Source organism: Anarhichas minor, unplaced genomic scaffold (genome assembly GCF_050575085.1).
Source record: "Anarhichas minor isolate MPS153535 unplaced genomic scaffold, ASM5057508v1 ptg000020l, whole genome shotgun sequence".
Taxonomy (NCBI): domain Eukaryota; kingdom Metazoa; phylum Chordata; class Actinopteri; order Perciformes; family Anarhichadidae; genus Anarhichas; species Anarhichas minor.
In genome coordinates, this window is record NW_027466466.1 from 4,384,439 (window position 1) to 4,403,304 (window position 18,866).

The window sequence follows — 18,866 nt, forward strand, 5'->3', positions numbered from 1 at the left end:
ATGGGGTGGGTGGTGCTAGCTTTTTATGACTGGGTTGCAGCTACAGTGGTGTGACTGTGGGGGGGGGGGGGGGGGGGGGGGGGGGGGGGTGGAGGCTACATCTCTGGGGAAGAAGCTGTTCCTCAGTCTGTTTGTATAGTTCTGTACCTTCTCCCCGATGGCAGGGGGACAAACAGACTGTGGCCTGGGTGGGTTGGGTCCTTGCTGATGTTGCCTTCTTGTGTAGACGGCTAGCATATACCGTATCCACAGTCGGGAGCTTGGTTCCTACGATCCTCTGTGCCGTTTTAACTACCCGGGCCAGGTCTCTCAGGTTCTCTGCAGTGCAGCTGCAGATAATTGTCTCTATGGTGCTCCTGTAGAAGTTAACTAGGAACTGAGAGGGGAGTTTGGCTTTTTTGAGTTTCCTCAAGAAGAAGGGCCTCTGTTGGGCTTTCTTCACCAGGTGAGAGGTGTTAAGGGCCCATGTCAGATCCTTTGTGATGTGGATTCCCAGGAAGCAAGAGCATATTGCTTTGGTTTTAGACTCCATTGGATCCCAGTAGCTTTTAGAAAATATTTGAAGGTTCTTTTACTTCTTTGTAATGAAGTAAAAGAACCATAAAGAGCTTTTATTTTTAAAGCCCCCAATGGTTTGTGGACCGGCCTACAATGCAGACTCTCTCGTTCTGTAATCCTTCAACAGCTCTCAGATCTTTAGGTGCTGGGTTTTTAAATACACACAATTATGCACATAATAAATTAAAAACAGCTGAAAACCTATTATTTGGCATTCTATGCCAAATAATAATTCCTTCATTTCTATTATTGTTAATGGTCTGTTTTTTTAAGCCTTCGCACATATTTTCTCAACTCATTTCTTTTGATTGTCTATTTTTATTGTCTTTATGCCTTTGTTTAAATGGGTTACATTTTAATTTTACTTTGAGCTACATGTCTTGTATGCAAAGTGTTTTCTGAATAAAGTGCGTTATTAATAATATTATTATTAGCTTGTTTTTTGTATCGGTTATATCCCACAATACATACAATACTTTAAAATGCCATGCTATCATACAAAACCATGAGGGCATAATGGAACTGGAGCATTTAAATCACGAGATAATTTGTTTACAAAAACATGTTTTTTCATTCATAATTAGAGTGCATTTTGTGGGGTATATAGATCAATATGGGTGTTCCGTGAATGAATTTGCTTTGTGGTTTTTTTGGTCATCTGTTTATCTGAGATGCTAAGATTTATTGTGTTTCCATTTGTCTGTGTATTAAAAGTTAACTGAATGTCTCATGAATGTTTTCCTTTTTATGTTCTTTATATACAGTAAACATTGATGTGTGTGAACACTGACATTTAGGCTGGATATGAGACATGCTTATGTTTATGCAACAATTAAACTCTTGTGATGATGCCTGTGTATCCATACTTCTACGTTTGACAGTTTCTATTGTACATGATTGGCTCTTGACCGTTCATTAATTCAAGGGTGCTTTAGTTGACATTAAGGTTGCCAGGTTGGGCTGTAAATAGGCAACTAACTGATATTTTATCGTTTTTATTCAACCTAAATGCACCTGTACACTTATACAGAACAATTGTGTTAGCTAGGATTAATTTAAGTTACTTGTTTTATTAATTTATTGGTAGAAAAACCTACTCCCAGTCTTACAAACATCTGTTAGAGGGGGATGGTTTAGGACGAATCTGGCAACCCAGATCCCATCTGTCACACATTTTGTCATTGGGCAGGACATCAATTCATGTTACTAACTTAATTCTATGCAAAGTCATCAGCAAAGCTGTCCCCTGACACCAGAAGGTATGGGGTCGGGAGAGAGTACGACCAGAAAGGTGTCCTTTGGTGTCGACGATGAGGACAGAGTCAGGATTCTTCGTGGAGTCAAGGTAATGCTAATTTAGCTAGCGTTAAGCCGTGCTAACATTACTTTAGTGGTGCGCCTAGCGCTAACTAGCTGCTAGCACGTTGCAACCCATAGACTGTATAAGAACAACACAGCAACGCTAACTTACCGATAATTCTGAGTTACACTAACGTTAGGTCAGCAGCCCGTGAAGCGACTGCTGGAGTGATGAGGGTGTAAAGGGATGCAGGGGCTGGGGCAGGTGGATGTACCACCTGAAACATTACCCTGTGTCGTTACGCCAGACTTCAGTCGTAATAGGCTGCAGGTAAAAGTATGCCTTGCTTATCGGCAAAACAACATACCTGGCAGATGATCAAACGTCATTTATAAACCTCCAGTGTCTTCTGGTAAACTCTGCGTATAAACGATCCACCCTGCAGTGATGAATTAATTAGAAATCGCACATTTTTGACAATTTACTAGCTGCTGTCCAGCATTTGCTAACAACGTTCAGCTACCAGTTAAGAGGCGAACCAATCGTTAACGCTCGTTATTATTTATATGGAACATTTCAGGTGCACCGTAGATGCATTGTTAACTCAAGGAGAGATTCATGTTGTTGTAGCGATAAAGATATGGGCCATAACCAGGGAGCTAGAAATTGCCAAATTTCAAATGAAGTTTGGCGTGCTGTTCTCTCCTCTTGCTGCTGCTGCCTTCAAGTGCTATTGTAAATGTCGGAATTTTGCCCAGTGCCAAATAATACTGTAAAAAGTCATATAATTGTACATGTGGCCAAAAAATATTTAACTACTCTGTTTAAATGTTTTAATGTAGTGAATAGTGGAATAGGGAACTCGACTGACACCTTCATGCAATAACGTGGCATTTGCATTAGCTGAAAGATTTGTTGAGCCAATTTGTTGCAAAGAAGCGAGTGCTCCTAATCCTAAAATGTATTAGCAAATTGACAATAAGAATGTTTGTAACGCTGTGAAAGAAAATAATTGGCAGGAACAACAGAAGTGACTGCGGCTACCTTTGCAGAACGTATAAGCCAAGCCTTTGATCCTTTTTCACCTTTGCAGCCTCACCTCCATTACCTCCTTCCTCACCATGGATTAGATGGAGGGATGTTATTTCAGAGGTTTGCCTGACAGATCGTGTCCGTTTTTGTCGCCAAAACCTTCACAGATTTTGTTTCAGGGTCGTTTACCTGAAAAAGTGCAACTTTACACCAGCAGAAAATGTAATGTACTTTTTTTTGTTGCCGACCTTAAGTTGACGAGGTTCTCACCTTGCTGTAGTGAAGTAGAAGTGCACTCAGTGGCACCCTAACCCTTCACAGCCTGTTGAGTGTGGTTACAGGTGCATGCGTTGCACTCTGCTGGGTGTGGTCAGAGGTAAAACGGACCAGAAACCTTCAAGGTCAGTTTAGTAGTGCCCTCCACCAGCTTTGGTGTTAACTTCAATTATGGGCTGCCTTCAAAATGAAAGCTGAAAGCCACTTCCATGTGCACTTCCACAAAAAAAATGCTCACATTTCTTTATTGTGAACTTGTTGGATATAATCCCCAAAGTTCCCATAGGATGTGAAGGCACCTTCAGACCAAGCTAGACTCAAATGTAAGCTAGTAAAGTTTTACAACCATGAAAGATAAACCAGTGCAATTCAAGCAAGTTAAGAGTTTATTGGCCACTTCTGGTGATCTTCCATGCATCACAATGATTGTGAACATTTTTGTGAACATGTCTATAAGAAATCAAAACGACGAGCCTTACGGATGACCTTATTTAACAGCCCTGCCTGCACATTCAAATCTTGTGAGTCATAGGAACAGTGAGTCAGTGGCTGCTGCTGCCTACTGTGGTTCAACTATGTTTTGCCATTTCCCTGGACACACACACACACACACACACACACACACACACACACACACACACACACACATAAAGTAGAGCGACAGTGACTCATTGTATTCTGGAACATTTTGCAGGTTTATAAGTTGCTCTGTCCTAACCAACGGATTAAAAAAAAGATAAAAGCTGATTTTCATTTGAATACGACACCATGTAATGTGCATGCTACGCTTTGTGCTCCAGTAAACTGTTATTAAGTTTGTAGGAACTTGCAGAACGGCCTCTCGTTGTTTTAAAGCAAACAAATGCAAAGAATAAGACAAAAAACCTCCGGCCTATCCTAGGTTCTCAATTACGGGTTGATTCTGTGTCTGTTACTTACCTATCCTTTTTACATTTGCTCTTTATCCCTCCCTAGCTGTCCGAAGATGTTCTTCAGAGGATGAGAGGAGTGGCCAATATTGCTCCAGAACGCACGTCCTCGCCAACGTCAAGCCCTCAGAAAGACACAGGTAACACGCACCTGACAGTCTGTCCCTCACAACACGACAATATGTAAACCTTAATGTGCTGTTTACATATTGTCAAGAGCACACAGGTACGGTGCATGTACACACACACACACACACACACACACACACACACACACACGCGTGCACAGCATACTAACACACTATAAACCACACATCATCACCTTCTGCACACTCACTAAGTACGCGTAGCTGGCAATCACTGAGATAGAACGCTGGACCTACTTCACTCTTGGTGCGACGAGGTTCTCACCTTGCTGTAGTGAAGTAGAAGTAGAAGCACACACACACACACACACACACACACACACACACACACACACACACACAGAGTGGGTTTTCTGGAAAGGAAAATAAAAAATGTGTCTTAACTTGTAGCCTTATAATTCCACATTTGAATATGAAAGGGTAACTCTACAGACATAAAAGTGAGTTAACTAGTGATGAAGTGTACCGCTCAGTCAGACAATACTGTTGTATAAGTCATTTAGGGCTGCACGATTATGGCCAAAATCATAATCGCGATTATTTTGATCAATATTGAGATCACGATTATTTATCACGATTATTCATTCATTTTAGGGACAACATCTATTTATTGCACTTTCACGTTTAAATGAACAAGAACACTGCTTCCACTTCCATTGTTGTGCTACATTCCAGCTAATGTACACGCCTCTGCATCAAAATACAACGTATACGGTACTGATCACCTGAAGCAAAATATAAATAAAATGTTTACCCAAAATAAAGGGCTAACGAAAAATAAATATGCGTGTTGCACACAGTATTTATTGGACACGTCTTTGGCCAAATGAAATGCGATTGCATCCGTTATTCCAGCGTGTCTTTGGGAGGTGGATGGATACGCTGTCGCGCTGTGCAGGGTCGCTGTTATGGGTTTCTGGGTTGACGTTGGACATGGACGGAGGTTCAGTGAGGTAACGTTAGCTTTGGCCTTAATGCATTCGTCGTACTGTGGTTTGTGGTGATTTTTCAGGTGGTTGAACAAGTTAGTTGTATTGCTATGCGGCGCAGACACAACTCTAACGCACTCTGTGCATATGATTTGTTCTTGGCTTGTCACTTGCCCTAAATCCAAAAAACTTCCAGACAACGGATGATGATCCTTTTCGAGGGACTAGCTCCTCGCCTTCTGCTCCTGACATTAGATTTACCTTTCACACGACACCCGTGACCGTCTGCTCTGTTGTCTGTCTCTCTACTCTTCTACTCGACTGCAGACAGAACTTTCTTCGAGGCTGCCGCTGCAGGGTGCGCGCATGACACCTCCCATCTCGTTCGCCCCCTGGTGGTCGGCTGACTGTTAGTTGAGGAAGCGCTTGATTTGATATGTAGCAGAGCACGCATTTTAAACGTCAATATCGCTGACGATCATGCTCATTTAATCGTGGCAGCCAAAATCGTGATCGCGATTAAAATTCGATTAATTGTGCAGCCCTAAAGTCATTGTACTTCTGTAAATCTCCCATCTAGCTTGTCTATCGGTCACACACTCTCCCGCTCTCCCTGACTCTTGAAGCAGTCAGGGTGGTTTTCATTTTTCAGACTCTCTGAGCTCCGACTTATGACACTTTGTGACAGGGCTGGTTATTGGCAGCTTGAGATTTGATCACTGATCTCCTGCAGTTAAGACACAGACAGACACTTTTCACTCATTTGAACTTGTCAGAAATGTATACATACCATCTCATTTTTTTTTCTGTTCGATATCCACTCTGTCCAGGTGCTCCTCGCAGCGCCAGCCCAGGCTCTCGACCCCAGCAGGGCCCTCAGCACCAGGCCCAGCCCGGTACCCGGTCCAGCACTAGCAAACCAGCCTCCTATGCTAAGGAAGAACAGAAAAGGTGGGTTGAGAGAAAATGCAAAAACAGCTACGTAGGGCCGAATGTGTAGCTCTGAATCACTTTCATGTAAAGTGACTAACACTGCCTCACTACAGCTAAGGCCCTGCTGCTGAATGCATGTTGTTTACGTTCCAATCTTCTATTGAGTTTTTTGGTTGTTTTAATGTCTTATTATCATATTTTATGATCATCCAAAATAAAATGGAAACATATTTTTGTTATTGTGGATAAATAAGTGTAATTTATGGTGCTGTTACATTGCTGCTAGACAGCCCTGTTAATACAGCTGTGTGCTTCCCTTTGTGTGCGGCAAGCAGGAGACTGCAGTGAAAATGTTGTTCTTAAAAGGCTAAACACCCACTAATATGAATTGAAGCAGAATATTTCATTAGATAAAAACATCTTGTGAATCTATCTTTATTTCGTTCAATTTTGACTTTTACAACGCTCTGGAGTTATTGGAAATGTTTTGATCACACAAGTTGGAAACAATCCGATGCAGCCACCACTGGAATCTAATACTTCAAGTTAGTGCTGGGCGGACCCGGTATACCGGTTTTGATTTCCCGTATGATATTCATTTTTCACACACCGTCATACTGAAACATAGCTGAAACAACTGCTGTCACTCTTCAACAGGCAGCTAAATATATTGTTCGCCGCTATGAGCGCTACAGGAGGAGCTAGTTGATTAGAGTGTATTGAGAGGGAACCCTAGTCATGGTTATAACTTCATAACGACAATTAAAACCCACAACTACCGCTCTTTAACAGGGAAAAACACCACGACACAACAGTTTGTGACATAAACAATTTGTAACACTAATAATTGTACATTTATAAAATTCCACCGCCGAACGGCATGCTGGGTACAGCTCGCTAGCTAGCCTGGTAGCACAACAGTCTGCTAGCAGCTGGGAGAGGCTCCGTTGCTACAGTAACGTTACATTAAAGAACAGAACAGAGCGATGCAGGATGAACAATAATGAATTTGTACCTTGCCCTGTTCAATCCGAATATCACGAAGCTTCTTATTCCTTACTCCATACTTTGTATGAATACATGCTATACTTCCCTGTCTGCGGGGCCGTGGGGCTCAGTGCAGTATAAATGCAAGAGTTCATTAGCTGACTTTGGATTCCAGGGAGATGCCAATTCAATGTCATGGAGCTGACGAGAGGTTTATGGCTAAGGAACCAAAGTTACATTACATTATGATAGTCAATTGTGTTGGGCCAGTGGCCCTTAATATTCAAAAGCCAGGGAAACACAGATTAAAAAGAACATGCACAAAACCTTTATACTGTTCCCCAGTTTAATCTCCAATCAGACATTCCTCCTTTCAGTAAGGTTGAGGTCAGACTGTCAAACTCATGTCCACTCTGGGCCACATCAGCATCACGGTTTCCCTCAAAGGGCCGGTTGTAAATGTAAGACTGTGTAAATGTAACTACTCCTAACATATTGTTAAATAACTCTCTGCATTTGATTATTGTTTATTCAAGTGTTAAAATATTGTACATGCAGTTATATAAATCTAAAAATATATTTAAGCACATTTCTGTTATTACAACTTAAATCCTTTTAATTTAGGGTTAAGAAACCCACATTACTCTATCAAAGATCAAACTATTAAAGAAAATAGCAAAGACAAGTTATTACAATAACTTTGTTCAAAGCTTAAAATCCTTTCAAGGATGTGTTTGCACAATCCCACGTGAAGTATTTCATGTGTTGTAAAGCCAGTTTAAAGTATCTTCAATGTACTCACAATACATTTCCATGTCACATGTAGGGTAACCAGCCAAAGAGCTGCTTCTATGACTGTGTGTTTATCTCATATGACTGATACTTATGACTTTCTATCTCATAATTCCGACTATGGGGATATTTTTTTTATCAAATCTAACTTTAAATTTATTTTTTATTTTTTCAATCTGGCGGATTCGCGGGCCACATAAAATGACGTGGCAGGCCGGATCCGGCCCGCGGGCCGTATGTTTGACACGCCTGGTCTAAAGGATCAACAACGTTTCATTGCAGCCCTTTGAATTGATTGTAGAATACTGGTGAAAGTGGTTGAAAACGGCCAAAGAAAAGTTGTAAAAGAATGTTCTATTATAAATGTTGTCTTGATAACCTCTGTGTCCCTGCTGATGATCAAACCGGATGCTAACAGATTGCAGCCAAATTTAAATGACTATTTTCTTAATTTCTCTCAGTAATCATCTCATTACAGGGGACTTAACATCGTCTCTTAATAAAGAGCACAGCTGAGATACTCCATGTATTAGACCGGTGTGATAAAAGTTGGTATATGCTGCCCCCTTGTGGAAATATATGTTTAAAGTAGGTTTGACTGTAATCACTTTATCACAGGTGTGCAAGGAAAGGAAGCATGATTGTGTGTGTGTGTGTGTGTGTTTCAGGTATGAACGCCAGCAGACAGTACTGAAGGAGGAATGGGTCAAAGTGGCACAAAGAGAGAGGGAGGCGGCAAGGGAGGAGATGACTAAAGCCGTGACCCGGGAAAGACAACAAAAGCGCCTGGAAGCCGAGAACGCCAAACAACTGGTACACACACACACACACACACACAAACACACACACGCACACACTCATGCCCTTTTAACACCAACCTTGTGACTTCAATTATCTGACGGATAGACCTTTACTTTCAAAGGACAACATTGTTGGAAAACCACTCAAAATTCCCTCAGGTGCCAATCAGGGTTGACTTAGGCCCAACTATATTTGTATGATTTTTTTTTTTATTATCAACATTTGTGCTGCTGCGGTGAAAGCAGAGGCGCTAGCGATGCTTTCCGAGGACAATCGACTCAGTAACTGTCCTCTTTTCCTGCATGACATCAACAGTGTAGGTCGTAACTAGGAGTGATGGTCATTTTTAATGGACTAGTAAATTTGAAAGTGAGAGAGATGACGGCGTGGAGCGTGAAGCAGCTGACCTGCTCCTTTCTGTTGATCTCTAACCAAAGTAGCACTGCGCTCCTGAACCATGTTTGGATCGACTTACAGCTGGGTGTCAACCTTCTCACCTATGGAACGTCATTAAAAACCAAGTACCGGTCCAGGGTCACCAGTGAGCATCTCCACAGGAGCAAGAGAATGACACCAATTCCATCTAGACTGAAAAAAGAGAAAAGAGGCGGCTCAAAGCTCCGTTTGCACTTTTTCGAAAATAGGAACTTTTTATTGATTTTATTCTGAAAGTTCCATACGGTTTTCTTTTACTTGAAATCTAGGCCTTAAGTTATTTGCCTTTAAACCAATTTTGTTTATGGTTAAGACAGCTACCGCTAGCTAGCCGCTAGTTAAGTGGTTACAGTGCAGGCCATATAACTGCAATGTCTTAATATTGTTGAATTGATATGGAAATGCACATTGTTGATGGACGTAGGGGTGGGCTTTAGGACGCAATTTAGTAATTATGAGGTTCAGACCTTTGCTGGTCAGGAAGTTCTCGTAGCTCTTTGAATTGTAATTGAGTACACCTGGTCTGAAGCAGGTTCAAAACATACACACATATCTACAAATTGACAATACACAGTACTTGGTCATTCGTCTGGGTTTTTTTTCTGTGCGAATGTTGTGACCTTTAAGGAAATGTGCTCCTCTAGCAGCTGTAAGATGTGCGCTCACCGGTCCAAGACATTTTTATTAAAAACCCCAAAATACTGATTTTAATAAGTAACATAACATAAAAGTCCATAAACGTAAGCATCAAGCAAGGAAGAAAAAAAACTGTAACACCATAATGCACCTATAACAGTTGCACTGGGCACAATTAGTACATGCACGCAGTGACAGGCTCTCTCCCAGCCCCCCTACAGAGGGTTCAGAGAATATGCTAATTTCATATTTGCTCCTTGTGGAATATGTTGTCCCCCCCTGGCACAATTTTGCCTGACAGCACTGGAATGACTGTGACATCCCTGCTGTATTTGCAGCTGCCTGAGGAATAGACCAGAGAGGACCATAATGGTACTTACTCTAAATAATCACCTCTTTTAGTTTCATAGATCACAGCTAACACGCCTAGATGACTTTTTTCTTTGACTTTCATTTATATTTCATACATGCAGAAACCTTCCGTGCGATGTCTCAGATGTGTCCTTAGATTGAAATGTCGGACGATGTGAAAAAATCCCATTCCCACTGTAACATCCACTGGTGACCTGTTGGCGGAGCTGTTGCCGTCTGTGTGCGACTACGCCGCCGCACCTTTTTTGAGTTTTTGTCGGCAGTCATACCGGCACTTTAGAACCGAACACGTTGTGTTTTTACATGCAGTGTGTTCAGTGGTGAAGCTGTGTAAATGCTGATTCATCTGAGTGTCTCTCGGTAGCAGGAGGTTGGGTCGAGTCCTCATTCAGTCCGGCGAGGAATTCTGTGGTTTAATCACATGTTGGAACATTCCGCACTGACGCTAATTGGGCTTTGGGATTGCATTAGTAATTGCCATGGCGATACTGCTTCTGCCTCCTCCTCCTTTCACCTTTTACATCCTTGTTCTATTTTCTATTCCCCCCCCCCCCCCCCCCCTCTCTCTTTACCATTTTCTCTCTCCGCTCTCTTTCTGTCTCCTCACCCACCCCCACCTTCTGTCTTTCTCTCTTTTTTTTCTAACCCAGCCCATTACTCTCTCCTTGCTGCTCCGGAGACAGTATTATCAGTGCAGTGCGAGCGGTAAATTGCACCCTGAGAGTTTCCTGGAGCTGGAGATAGGAGTGGTGTAGTCGTGGGAAGGGGGTGGGGGGGGGTAGAGCGCGCTTGTTTTACACACTGACCGGCGCCTCTCCTACCTGCCTTCCCACCGTGTTGAGACATGCTGTAGCGCCCGCCTTATCTCCACTCCAACACACTCCCGACGCTAATAGAAAGCCGCTGGAGGGACGTCGCGAACAGAATGACCGGTCGAGCAGGACCAGACCTCCTGATGCTGAGGGCTCTTTGTAATTACTGTTTCTTGTGCTATGAATACATATACGCACATGCACTTGAAGTGCGGGCAGACTTGCTCACATTCTTCACTCAAATGAGATTTTTTTGTTGTTTTTTTTTGTCCCCATCATCCACGGCTCTTTGAATCTGATGTTTTACAGCTCAGTGACAGTAACACAACCAAGGTTATGGCTGTTTCCGGAGAGCCACTTTTTAATTGGAGGCCCTGTAGAAGCCAGCCTTGTCCAAATAAAGGAACACCCTTTGGGCTCAGGTGAGAACGGGAGAAGCTTTCAGGGAGCCCTTCCTACGTCCTTTTGCCTGAATGGACAGTCTGTGTTTCCCTTTAGTGTTGTTTGGTTTCGTAGTCGTACCTTGTAGATAAAGGTCCATGACAAGGTCTGTGTGTTTTGGGGCTCTCGTCACCCCCGGCCTCTCATTGTGAGAGCCAGGATATTGTTGAGTTTAGCCTCATTTCTTTTAAAACTCATTTCACCCCTAAATGAAGTAGCAGTATTTGTATTCTCTATCGCCGATCGTGGTGATAACGCAGACACTACAATCTGTGTTTCACTGTAATCACTCCATTCAGTTTTCAGTAATATAACCATAAATGTAAAAGGAAATGGGTGGTTTTGCATATTCTAGCCCTTATTCATTGTTAGTACGTTGAAACTGTCAGTTTTTATGGAAACGCACAGTGTGCGAAATCATATTGCAGGGTAACGAATACATTTGAAGCTTAGTGTTGATAATAGTATTGTAGGTAGTACTGTAAAGCAGCATTTATGAATCCCTTTAAGATGTTGTGCGTATTTCTCCAGCAATTTAGTGTTGTACTTCAAAGTACAGGCAACATCAAACCAGCAGAAGCTGAGATATCGGACCCTCGGTGTTGGGGTTAAGCTTCAATAACGCCGTATGCTACATTTCCTGTAGTGCATTATTCCCATGTTATTACTGAGATGTTCAGCCATAATGTACATGGTCGTCTGCTCATACCGACAACAATGCAATTAAACAAGGTACATGGTGGGTGTGGTCTGAGGTGTCGTAGGCGACATATTTGTATATTACAGACGCTCCTTAATCTTTTAGCTTGATCTGAATAATGAAGGTCCTGGTTCAAAACTGTAAAGTGGATAAGATTGAATTGAACTAGATAAAGTGAAATTGCCTGCAAAAACACCTGCTGTTGTACAGCGGCCATGTTTGTTATTAATTAATAATGTATTTCTTTACTAAAATATCGCCCTCTGGGGAATATCCCCTAGTTTTTGTATGGTTTGAGCTCTCTATGCAGGTATTTAGGTGCAGGGTCCTCACTTGGCGCTCCAAAAATCAAATCTAGGTAAAGTAGAGGCGTCAAAGTAGTTCATGTTAAAGCTTTTGTCAGCCGTATAAAAAAATGCGCGTCAGTGCATCTGGGCCATTAAAAGTGTCATGCACATGTCGCATACCCGCATGGCTGTCTGGAATCTCGACAAAGTCGGTGGGCTGCCGCGGTCAGAACCAACCTACGCGCCGACAGTGATGCAATATCGCCTGCAGAGAAACTGATGAGTAAGACTGAACATATGAGAAGCGAGAGGAAACGGCTGATTAAGCATTTACTAAGTGATCGGGAGCGAGAAGGATGTGAGGATGAAAAATAAGTGGAGGGTTAAGATGAAGAACGGGGAATGAAAGGGAAGACGACTCGCATTTCCTGTGGCATTGAGCTGAGGAGGAGGGAACGAACCGGAGGGTGAAAAAGAAGTCTTTAACATTTTCCTGGAGGACCACGAGGAGGTGGAAGAGCAGAGCAGCAATGGCAAGATGAGAAGGAGGCAGTGACGCATGTTTCTTCAATGCTTCAAGGAGAGAGAATGCTTTTCAAAGAAGGTCACGAGAAGACTGAACATTTTGCACACTTAAGAGAACAAGAAAGAAAGAAAGAACAGATAGGGGGCAAAGGAGGGGATGAGAAAGGAAAGTGGCGCAACAGGTGAGGCGAGGATTACTTGCAGAATTACGATAAAGAGGAGGAGTGGCGGGAGAGGAGGAGAGATTACAGCGTAAACGTGGGGTAAATACAAAAGCCCTGCATTGTGAGAAGCAGGCTGAAACGTGAAGTTGCGGAGTTCGGCCTCGAGTGTGAAACAAAGGTGTGAGTCACCCGTGGCACCTTCTCTCCTTTCTCCTAAGTGCTTCCTTTTCCTGTGTGGGGGGGGGGGGGGGGGCAGCGCTGAGTCACAAGTCAGAGAGAGAGCCAGACAATGATGTGCGGCATCTGCAGTCGCCGGTTTTCTTTTCTCTCCCTCACTCATTTCCTCCTGTCTTTTGTCCTCATCTCAGTGAAGTGCCCGATCCCGCCGTTCCGCTCGCTCTCTTTCTTCTCTCGTTTTTTTCTTCTTCTTCTTCTTCAGCCAGGGCCCTCACCCACTGTGTGGGCCTCAGTGAATTGTCTTTGTTAATAGCAAATCTTCCGCAGATTAATTTCAGAATGAGAGAGGGGAACGGGAGAATGGAGAGAAAGGAAGCACGTCGAACCAAAGGGCTAAAAGGGATTTTCTCTTTTTGTAATGTGTTAATGGCCTTTCGGTGCCTGTTGAAAGGTTATAAACCAAATTAGCATATGGTAAATCTCTCTCTCTCTCTCTCTCTCTCTCTGCAGAACAATTAGGAAGCCTATTTTATTAGCTGCCCTTTAACTTCCTCTGATGGAGCTTCACTTAATACAAAGATGCCGCCCACGCTTTTCTGATTCTTTGAAAGCGCCCGTAAAGCACGGGTGAATCGGTCGCATCTTATGAGGACAGAATGCGACAAGCTGGTGAAAGTATAGAACTGCATTTTCCAACTTTTTGTTTGCAGATTAATGAAACGCATCACGAGGAAATGTCTGCACTGTAGTGTCACCGTCCTGCATCCAGCTACTGTCCAGTGAAAATCTTAAGGGCCTTGAACTAAAGAGACAATCAAATTAAACCTGCAGTAACATCACCTTTTTTTTTTATTTTTTAAACGAACTTGTAAACAGACAACTGGCTTATTTGCGCATCCAGCAGGTATGGAGCAGCTCTATGTAAAGTAGCAATGAGAGACGCTATAGAGCTCCTCAAAGCAGAGGTGAGCAGCAGATTCAGGTGATGGTTCTCTTCATCGCTACAAGCGACCGCTTTTACGTTGCCGTGTGATACATTGTTATGAAAGTATTGACCGTTGCTGCTTCCGCTCTTCTCCTGTGAGGTGAAGCATTCAGCTTGTGAAAACTATTGTGGCTCTGGAAGGTCTTATCAAAGTCTGGAAAATACGTTTTTCTTCTTGCCGTTGGAACAAATTGGCAGGAAGTGCCGAGTTAGGATTTAGCTGACTGTGAAAACAGCTGGTCAGCTTGTCCTGTTTTAAATGATACCAGTAGAGCTGAGCAAAGCTCAACGCTCTCTGACAGCTGCAGAAACTGTTCGGGTGGGAATCTTTTGTTTCTGACAGTTTTCTAAATGTTGAACCTCTACAAAAAGATGCCCAATTTAACGGGCTCACAGGTGATACTCAACCCAGGTACTGAAATTAGAATTGTCACGTAAACCACAGCCGGATTCTGATGTGATACAAGAATTACTTTGAGACTCTAAAGACAAAAAGGTGCAAGTTCAGCTCACTTTCAGTTTACATTATTAGTGACTTTATATGTCCATTTGTACTCTGTTGAAAATGCTGGATTAACCAGTTCCTCCAAGTGACACTAGATGGCAACAAAAGCCTGTTGCATGTTTCACTGATTTTACATGAAGCTGGAAGTCTCTCTCTCTCTCTCTCTCTCTCTCTCTCTCTCTCTAATATTTCTCTCTGTTGCTCTGTCTCTGTATCCATTATGCACTTTATCAAATTTCTAGAGTGACATTCTCCTATTGGAAAGCCAGTCACAAGGTGCGCAGGTGTTAGTCTAATCTACCTAATCTCTCCTCGTACGGTGACCGTTCATCTCTCTTATTATTTGTAATACTTCAGAAGTGGCTGTGGAGTGGCACAGTGACAGGAAACATTTTATTCTAATGCTCAAATTACCTTTGTCTTCAAGGAAGTTATTGCGTGCTAAGAGTCGCGACTGCTTTTATGGGGATTTTTGAAAGGAATAAATATGTTTGTCTTTTGTTTATGCTTGCATGTCTTTGCTGGCTTAATAACGCTCTTTCTGTGAGTCATAAAAAGTCAAAAAGAAGTAAGTAGATGGTAAACTGTAAATGTCTTTTGTTTAATATTTCTAACAGCGCCATAGCTGGAAAGTTATCCGCCCCCTAAAGGCCACAAAAATGAAATGAGTGAAACATTATCATTCTCTTGTGTTGCTCAGCCCTGTAAAATGCGTCAGTGAAGATTGCAGTCCCGACACAATTACCCACATGTGGTGAAAGGCCGACGCCGTGTTCACACAGGGGGCGTAACCTGAGCAGCGCGTTAGCAAAACAGTAACGGCTTCAGTGCTCCGTCTGTGTCCACGCTTTGACGCGTCCAGCTGGAGTGCTGAGTGCAGGTCACCTGCGTTTTTGGTAGCGCTTCAGAGGCCAAAGCACAATCACTGGAGTTGTGGGCGTAAAAAACGGAAGAAGGTAGACATGAAGTGGAAAAATGATGCTTCCTGTAGTTCACAAACTACTGTGTTCATCACTGAAATACAAATATTTCAAAGATCTTTTAAAGAGGTACACCAGCGATTTAATATTTTATTCCCATTAAGTTGGGGAGCTCACGGGGGGGACTTAGAAAAAGAAGACAGCAGAGGCAGAGAGATCCCAACTTGTTGTTCCTAGTGTGGGTGGAACTTTGAAAACACTAGATCCTAGCACTACAGGCTACACGTTACAGAAATGGATACGGTTACAGCCGGCTCACTGTGGGCCAACTGTCACATATGATGGACATGAATGTCCGCTGACACGGAAAAGAGCGAGAGAATCTCTTTCATCCGCCTCGCACCCTTCACTCATTCAGTCTGTCAGTCAGAAAGAGAAACGGATCTCAGTCAGATACAAAACTGCTTTCAAAAGTTGTATTTGTTTTTGTTCTCGTGGCAGGTTGTGTCGCCGTAAAAAGCCGTTAACGCCCGGAGCATCCGGTAACACCTGTGCATCCGAAACACAAGCTGTCGCACTCTCCTCAAACTCTGTCATTATTGACTTATATTGTGCTATATTTAGCTATTATTGTCTTAACGTGAGATGAGGACAAAAATCAGACGACATGGATTTTAGAGATTTTTGCTACAAAATGTGCAATAATCACATCTAATAAATCGCTAGAATAGCCCATGAAAACACATTTACTCATATGTCGGCCTAAAAACCAATACATACATAAGCCGTAGTCTAAATAAAATACCTGGGTTTGTTGATGCTGTCTGTCTATCGATCTTCTCCGCTGTGTTTCAGCAACCTGGACAGCACACACACACACACACACACACACACACCTACAGAATGCCCATCAGGTCTCAGGAATACTCCTTTTTAAACAACGCCACCACCACTTTACAGCAGAGACTACACGTCCTAGCGGTATGCTAAATTCCCAGTGTTTCATTCCCAGATGGTGATGGTACTGAGGCGGCGGCGCCACTCCAGAGCAACATGGCGCCGGGATCCCTCCTGTCGGTCTTTTCTGTTTGTTCGTGCGGCCCTGCCGGAATGAGCCAGATGTTGGCTCTGATTGGACGAACACGCCTTCCTTGTTCATACCTAAACCCGTGTAATCAGCTGGAGATTCTCCGCTGATGGAGCGACAGTGTTGTCTCTCTCTTACAAACTCATTCAGACTTTACTGGTTACGGGTGTGAGAGAAACAGCTGTGTTCATGAACACACACACACACACACAGGAGGGAAGCAGATGGGGACACGCTTCATTATAGCGGTACGAATGAGCCGGTGAATAGCTTGATGTTTTATCATGTACTCCTCTGACTGCTTATCTCGTCAGACATATGCTAACACTCTGCTATTATGCCATTTAGAACAGGTTCAATGAGATCCTTTACTTTGCTCAGGTTTCGCCTTGAATTTCAATGGCTTTACATCCTTTAAGCGACGTAAAGTGTCTCGCTGCGTGAATAAAAAACATTTTTTCTTTTTAATTTTGTATGTTTCAAATGCATGCATTCATGTCGACTTGGGCTCAGGCACATGAGCTCATACGCCGTTCAGCACAGAGCTTGAGCCGGTGTTTGGGAGGAAAAAACCTGGAGGAATGAAGAGTAAGACGAGTAAAGGGGATAGCAGGTAAGAGTGAAGGGTGAAAAGAGAAGATGCGATGAAATAGAGGGGTGAAAAGGAAAAGAGGGAGAAAATGAGGGTGCAGTGAAGGAAATAGAGGGAGAGAGGTGAGCGAAGGAGTTGGTGAGGTACAGGTAAGCCCACGGCTATATCGGTAATTGTAATCTGCAGGAACTGACATGGTTCTGCATGTAAAGCTATTGGGCTGACTGTGAGCTCTACAGCCAGCTTCCCTCTCCACACGGTCAGACGGTCTCGTGTACAGCCGGGGCGATTATCGATGTCGCCGAAGCCGTCAGTCACAAGAATATGGTGGTTTGCATAGTGTGCTCACGATGCTCTAAAGGTGTGGAAGTATTTCAGACAGAGATTCAGCAACGCTGTGCTGTGTGAACTCAAATTGGAAATGGCTTTTCACAGCAGTGCGACTGCGATTCACATCTAGGAGCGCTTTGTAGAGACTGCAGTGAGTCGGCAGTGTCCTGTTTGCTTTTTGCCCCCACCAAATCGTGATTTATTGGCAATATCAACACGCCGAACTTGCTCCTGTCAGTAGTAGTCACTCAAAATCGATTTTCGAAATATATTTCTTCATCGCCCTCGTGTTATAAGTTATTTCAGCAAGACTGCTAGACTGTTGTTACAGTCTGTTAATCGCTTCGGTTATTTTCCTTTCCCCGCACTGATTTAAAAAAAACATGATTATCTTAACTTCATATGACCCCAGTGATGAAATCAATCCATGTCATAACTTTATAAAAGTTTGAAGTCAAGTACTTAAAGCAACTACAAGGAATTTTTATTTTTGTGTTTATTTTGGCGGTCTCTAAGGACGAGTCTCTTTTAGAAAAGCGTTGACTGCAGCAGGGTCTGGCAGTCCTGGTTCTGGTCCTGGGTCTACAGCAGCGCGGTGGCTCCCAGCGGGGACCCGCACAGCAGCCGCTACAGGTCAAAGGCGCCAGCGAAGACGGATCTGGTTCCGGCTATCCGATGCCCATATCAGAGCTCACTGGAGACAGCGCGGTGTGCCACCCAGTCTGCCTTCCCCAGTCACCTCACCCAGCACATCTTCATCACCTGCACATACGGGTTACATAACTTAGCAACGTCTGGAAACAAAGCCAGCGACAGCCTTCACACAATCACTCCACACCCTCATCATGAGGCCCCATCATAATGCAGGTCAAGGCACTGCAGTAGGACTATGTGAATGGGGTAATAAGAGGATGTGAGTTCAAAGCACCTCGATGTCTGTGTCAGAAAAATTCTTCATCTTTCTTGGTGGTCTTCTCTTGTTGCCAGGATACACCTTTTTAGATCCATTTTAAAATACAGTACGTGTCACACTCAACTCCCTCTTTGAAGTATTTCTGATTTGTTTGACCCCACTGTAACCACATTAGACCATACATTATGATTATGTAGAAAATACTGTACGACAACAAATTGAAACATTAGGGAGGGAGGGTCACATGAAAGGGGGAGCAGTCAGAGTACAAGTAATAGATGGAGGAGGAGGAGGAGGAGGGC

General features: G+C 43.2%; 1 protein-coding gene across 2 annotated transcripts in view; it reads left to right on the forward strand.

Moving 5' to 3' along the window:
- Nucleotides 1-1,719: 1,719 nt before the first annotated feature.
- The window catches only part of LOC142954349 (MICOS complex subunit mic25a-like), a 78,808-nt gene continuing 61,661 nt past the window's right edge, over nt 1,720-18,866 (forward strand). Inside the window, exons 1-4 of one of the 2 annotated variants that reach the window (XM_076095294.1) lie at nt 1,720-1,903; nt 4,142-4,235; nt 6,001-6,121; nt 8,551-8,695. In XM_076095294.1, the coding sequence (XP_075951409.1) occupies nt 1,778-1,903; nt 4,142-4,235; nt 6,001-6,121; nt 8,551-8,695 (486 nt within the window). In that variant the 5' untranslated portion in view covers nt 1,720-1,777. The remainder of the gene's footprint in view (nt 1,904-4,141; nt 4,236-6,000; nt 6,122-8,550; nt 8,696-18,866) is intronic. The other variant, XM_076095295.1, reaches the window with a different exon arrangement.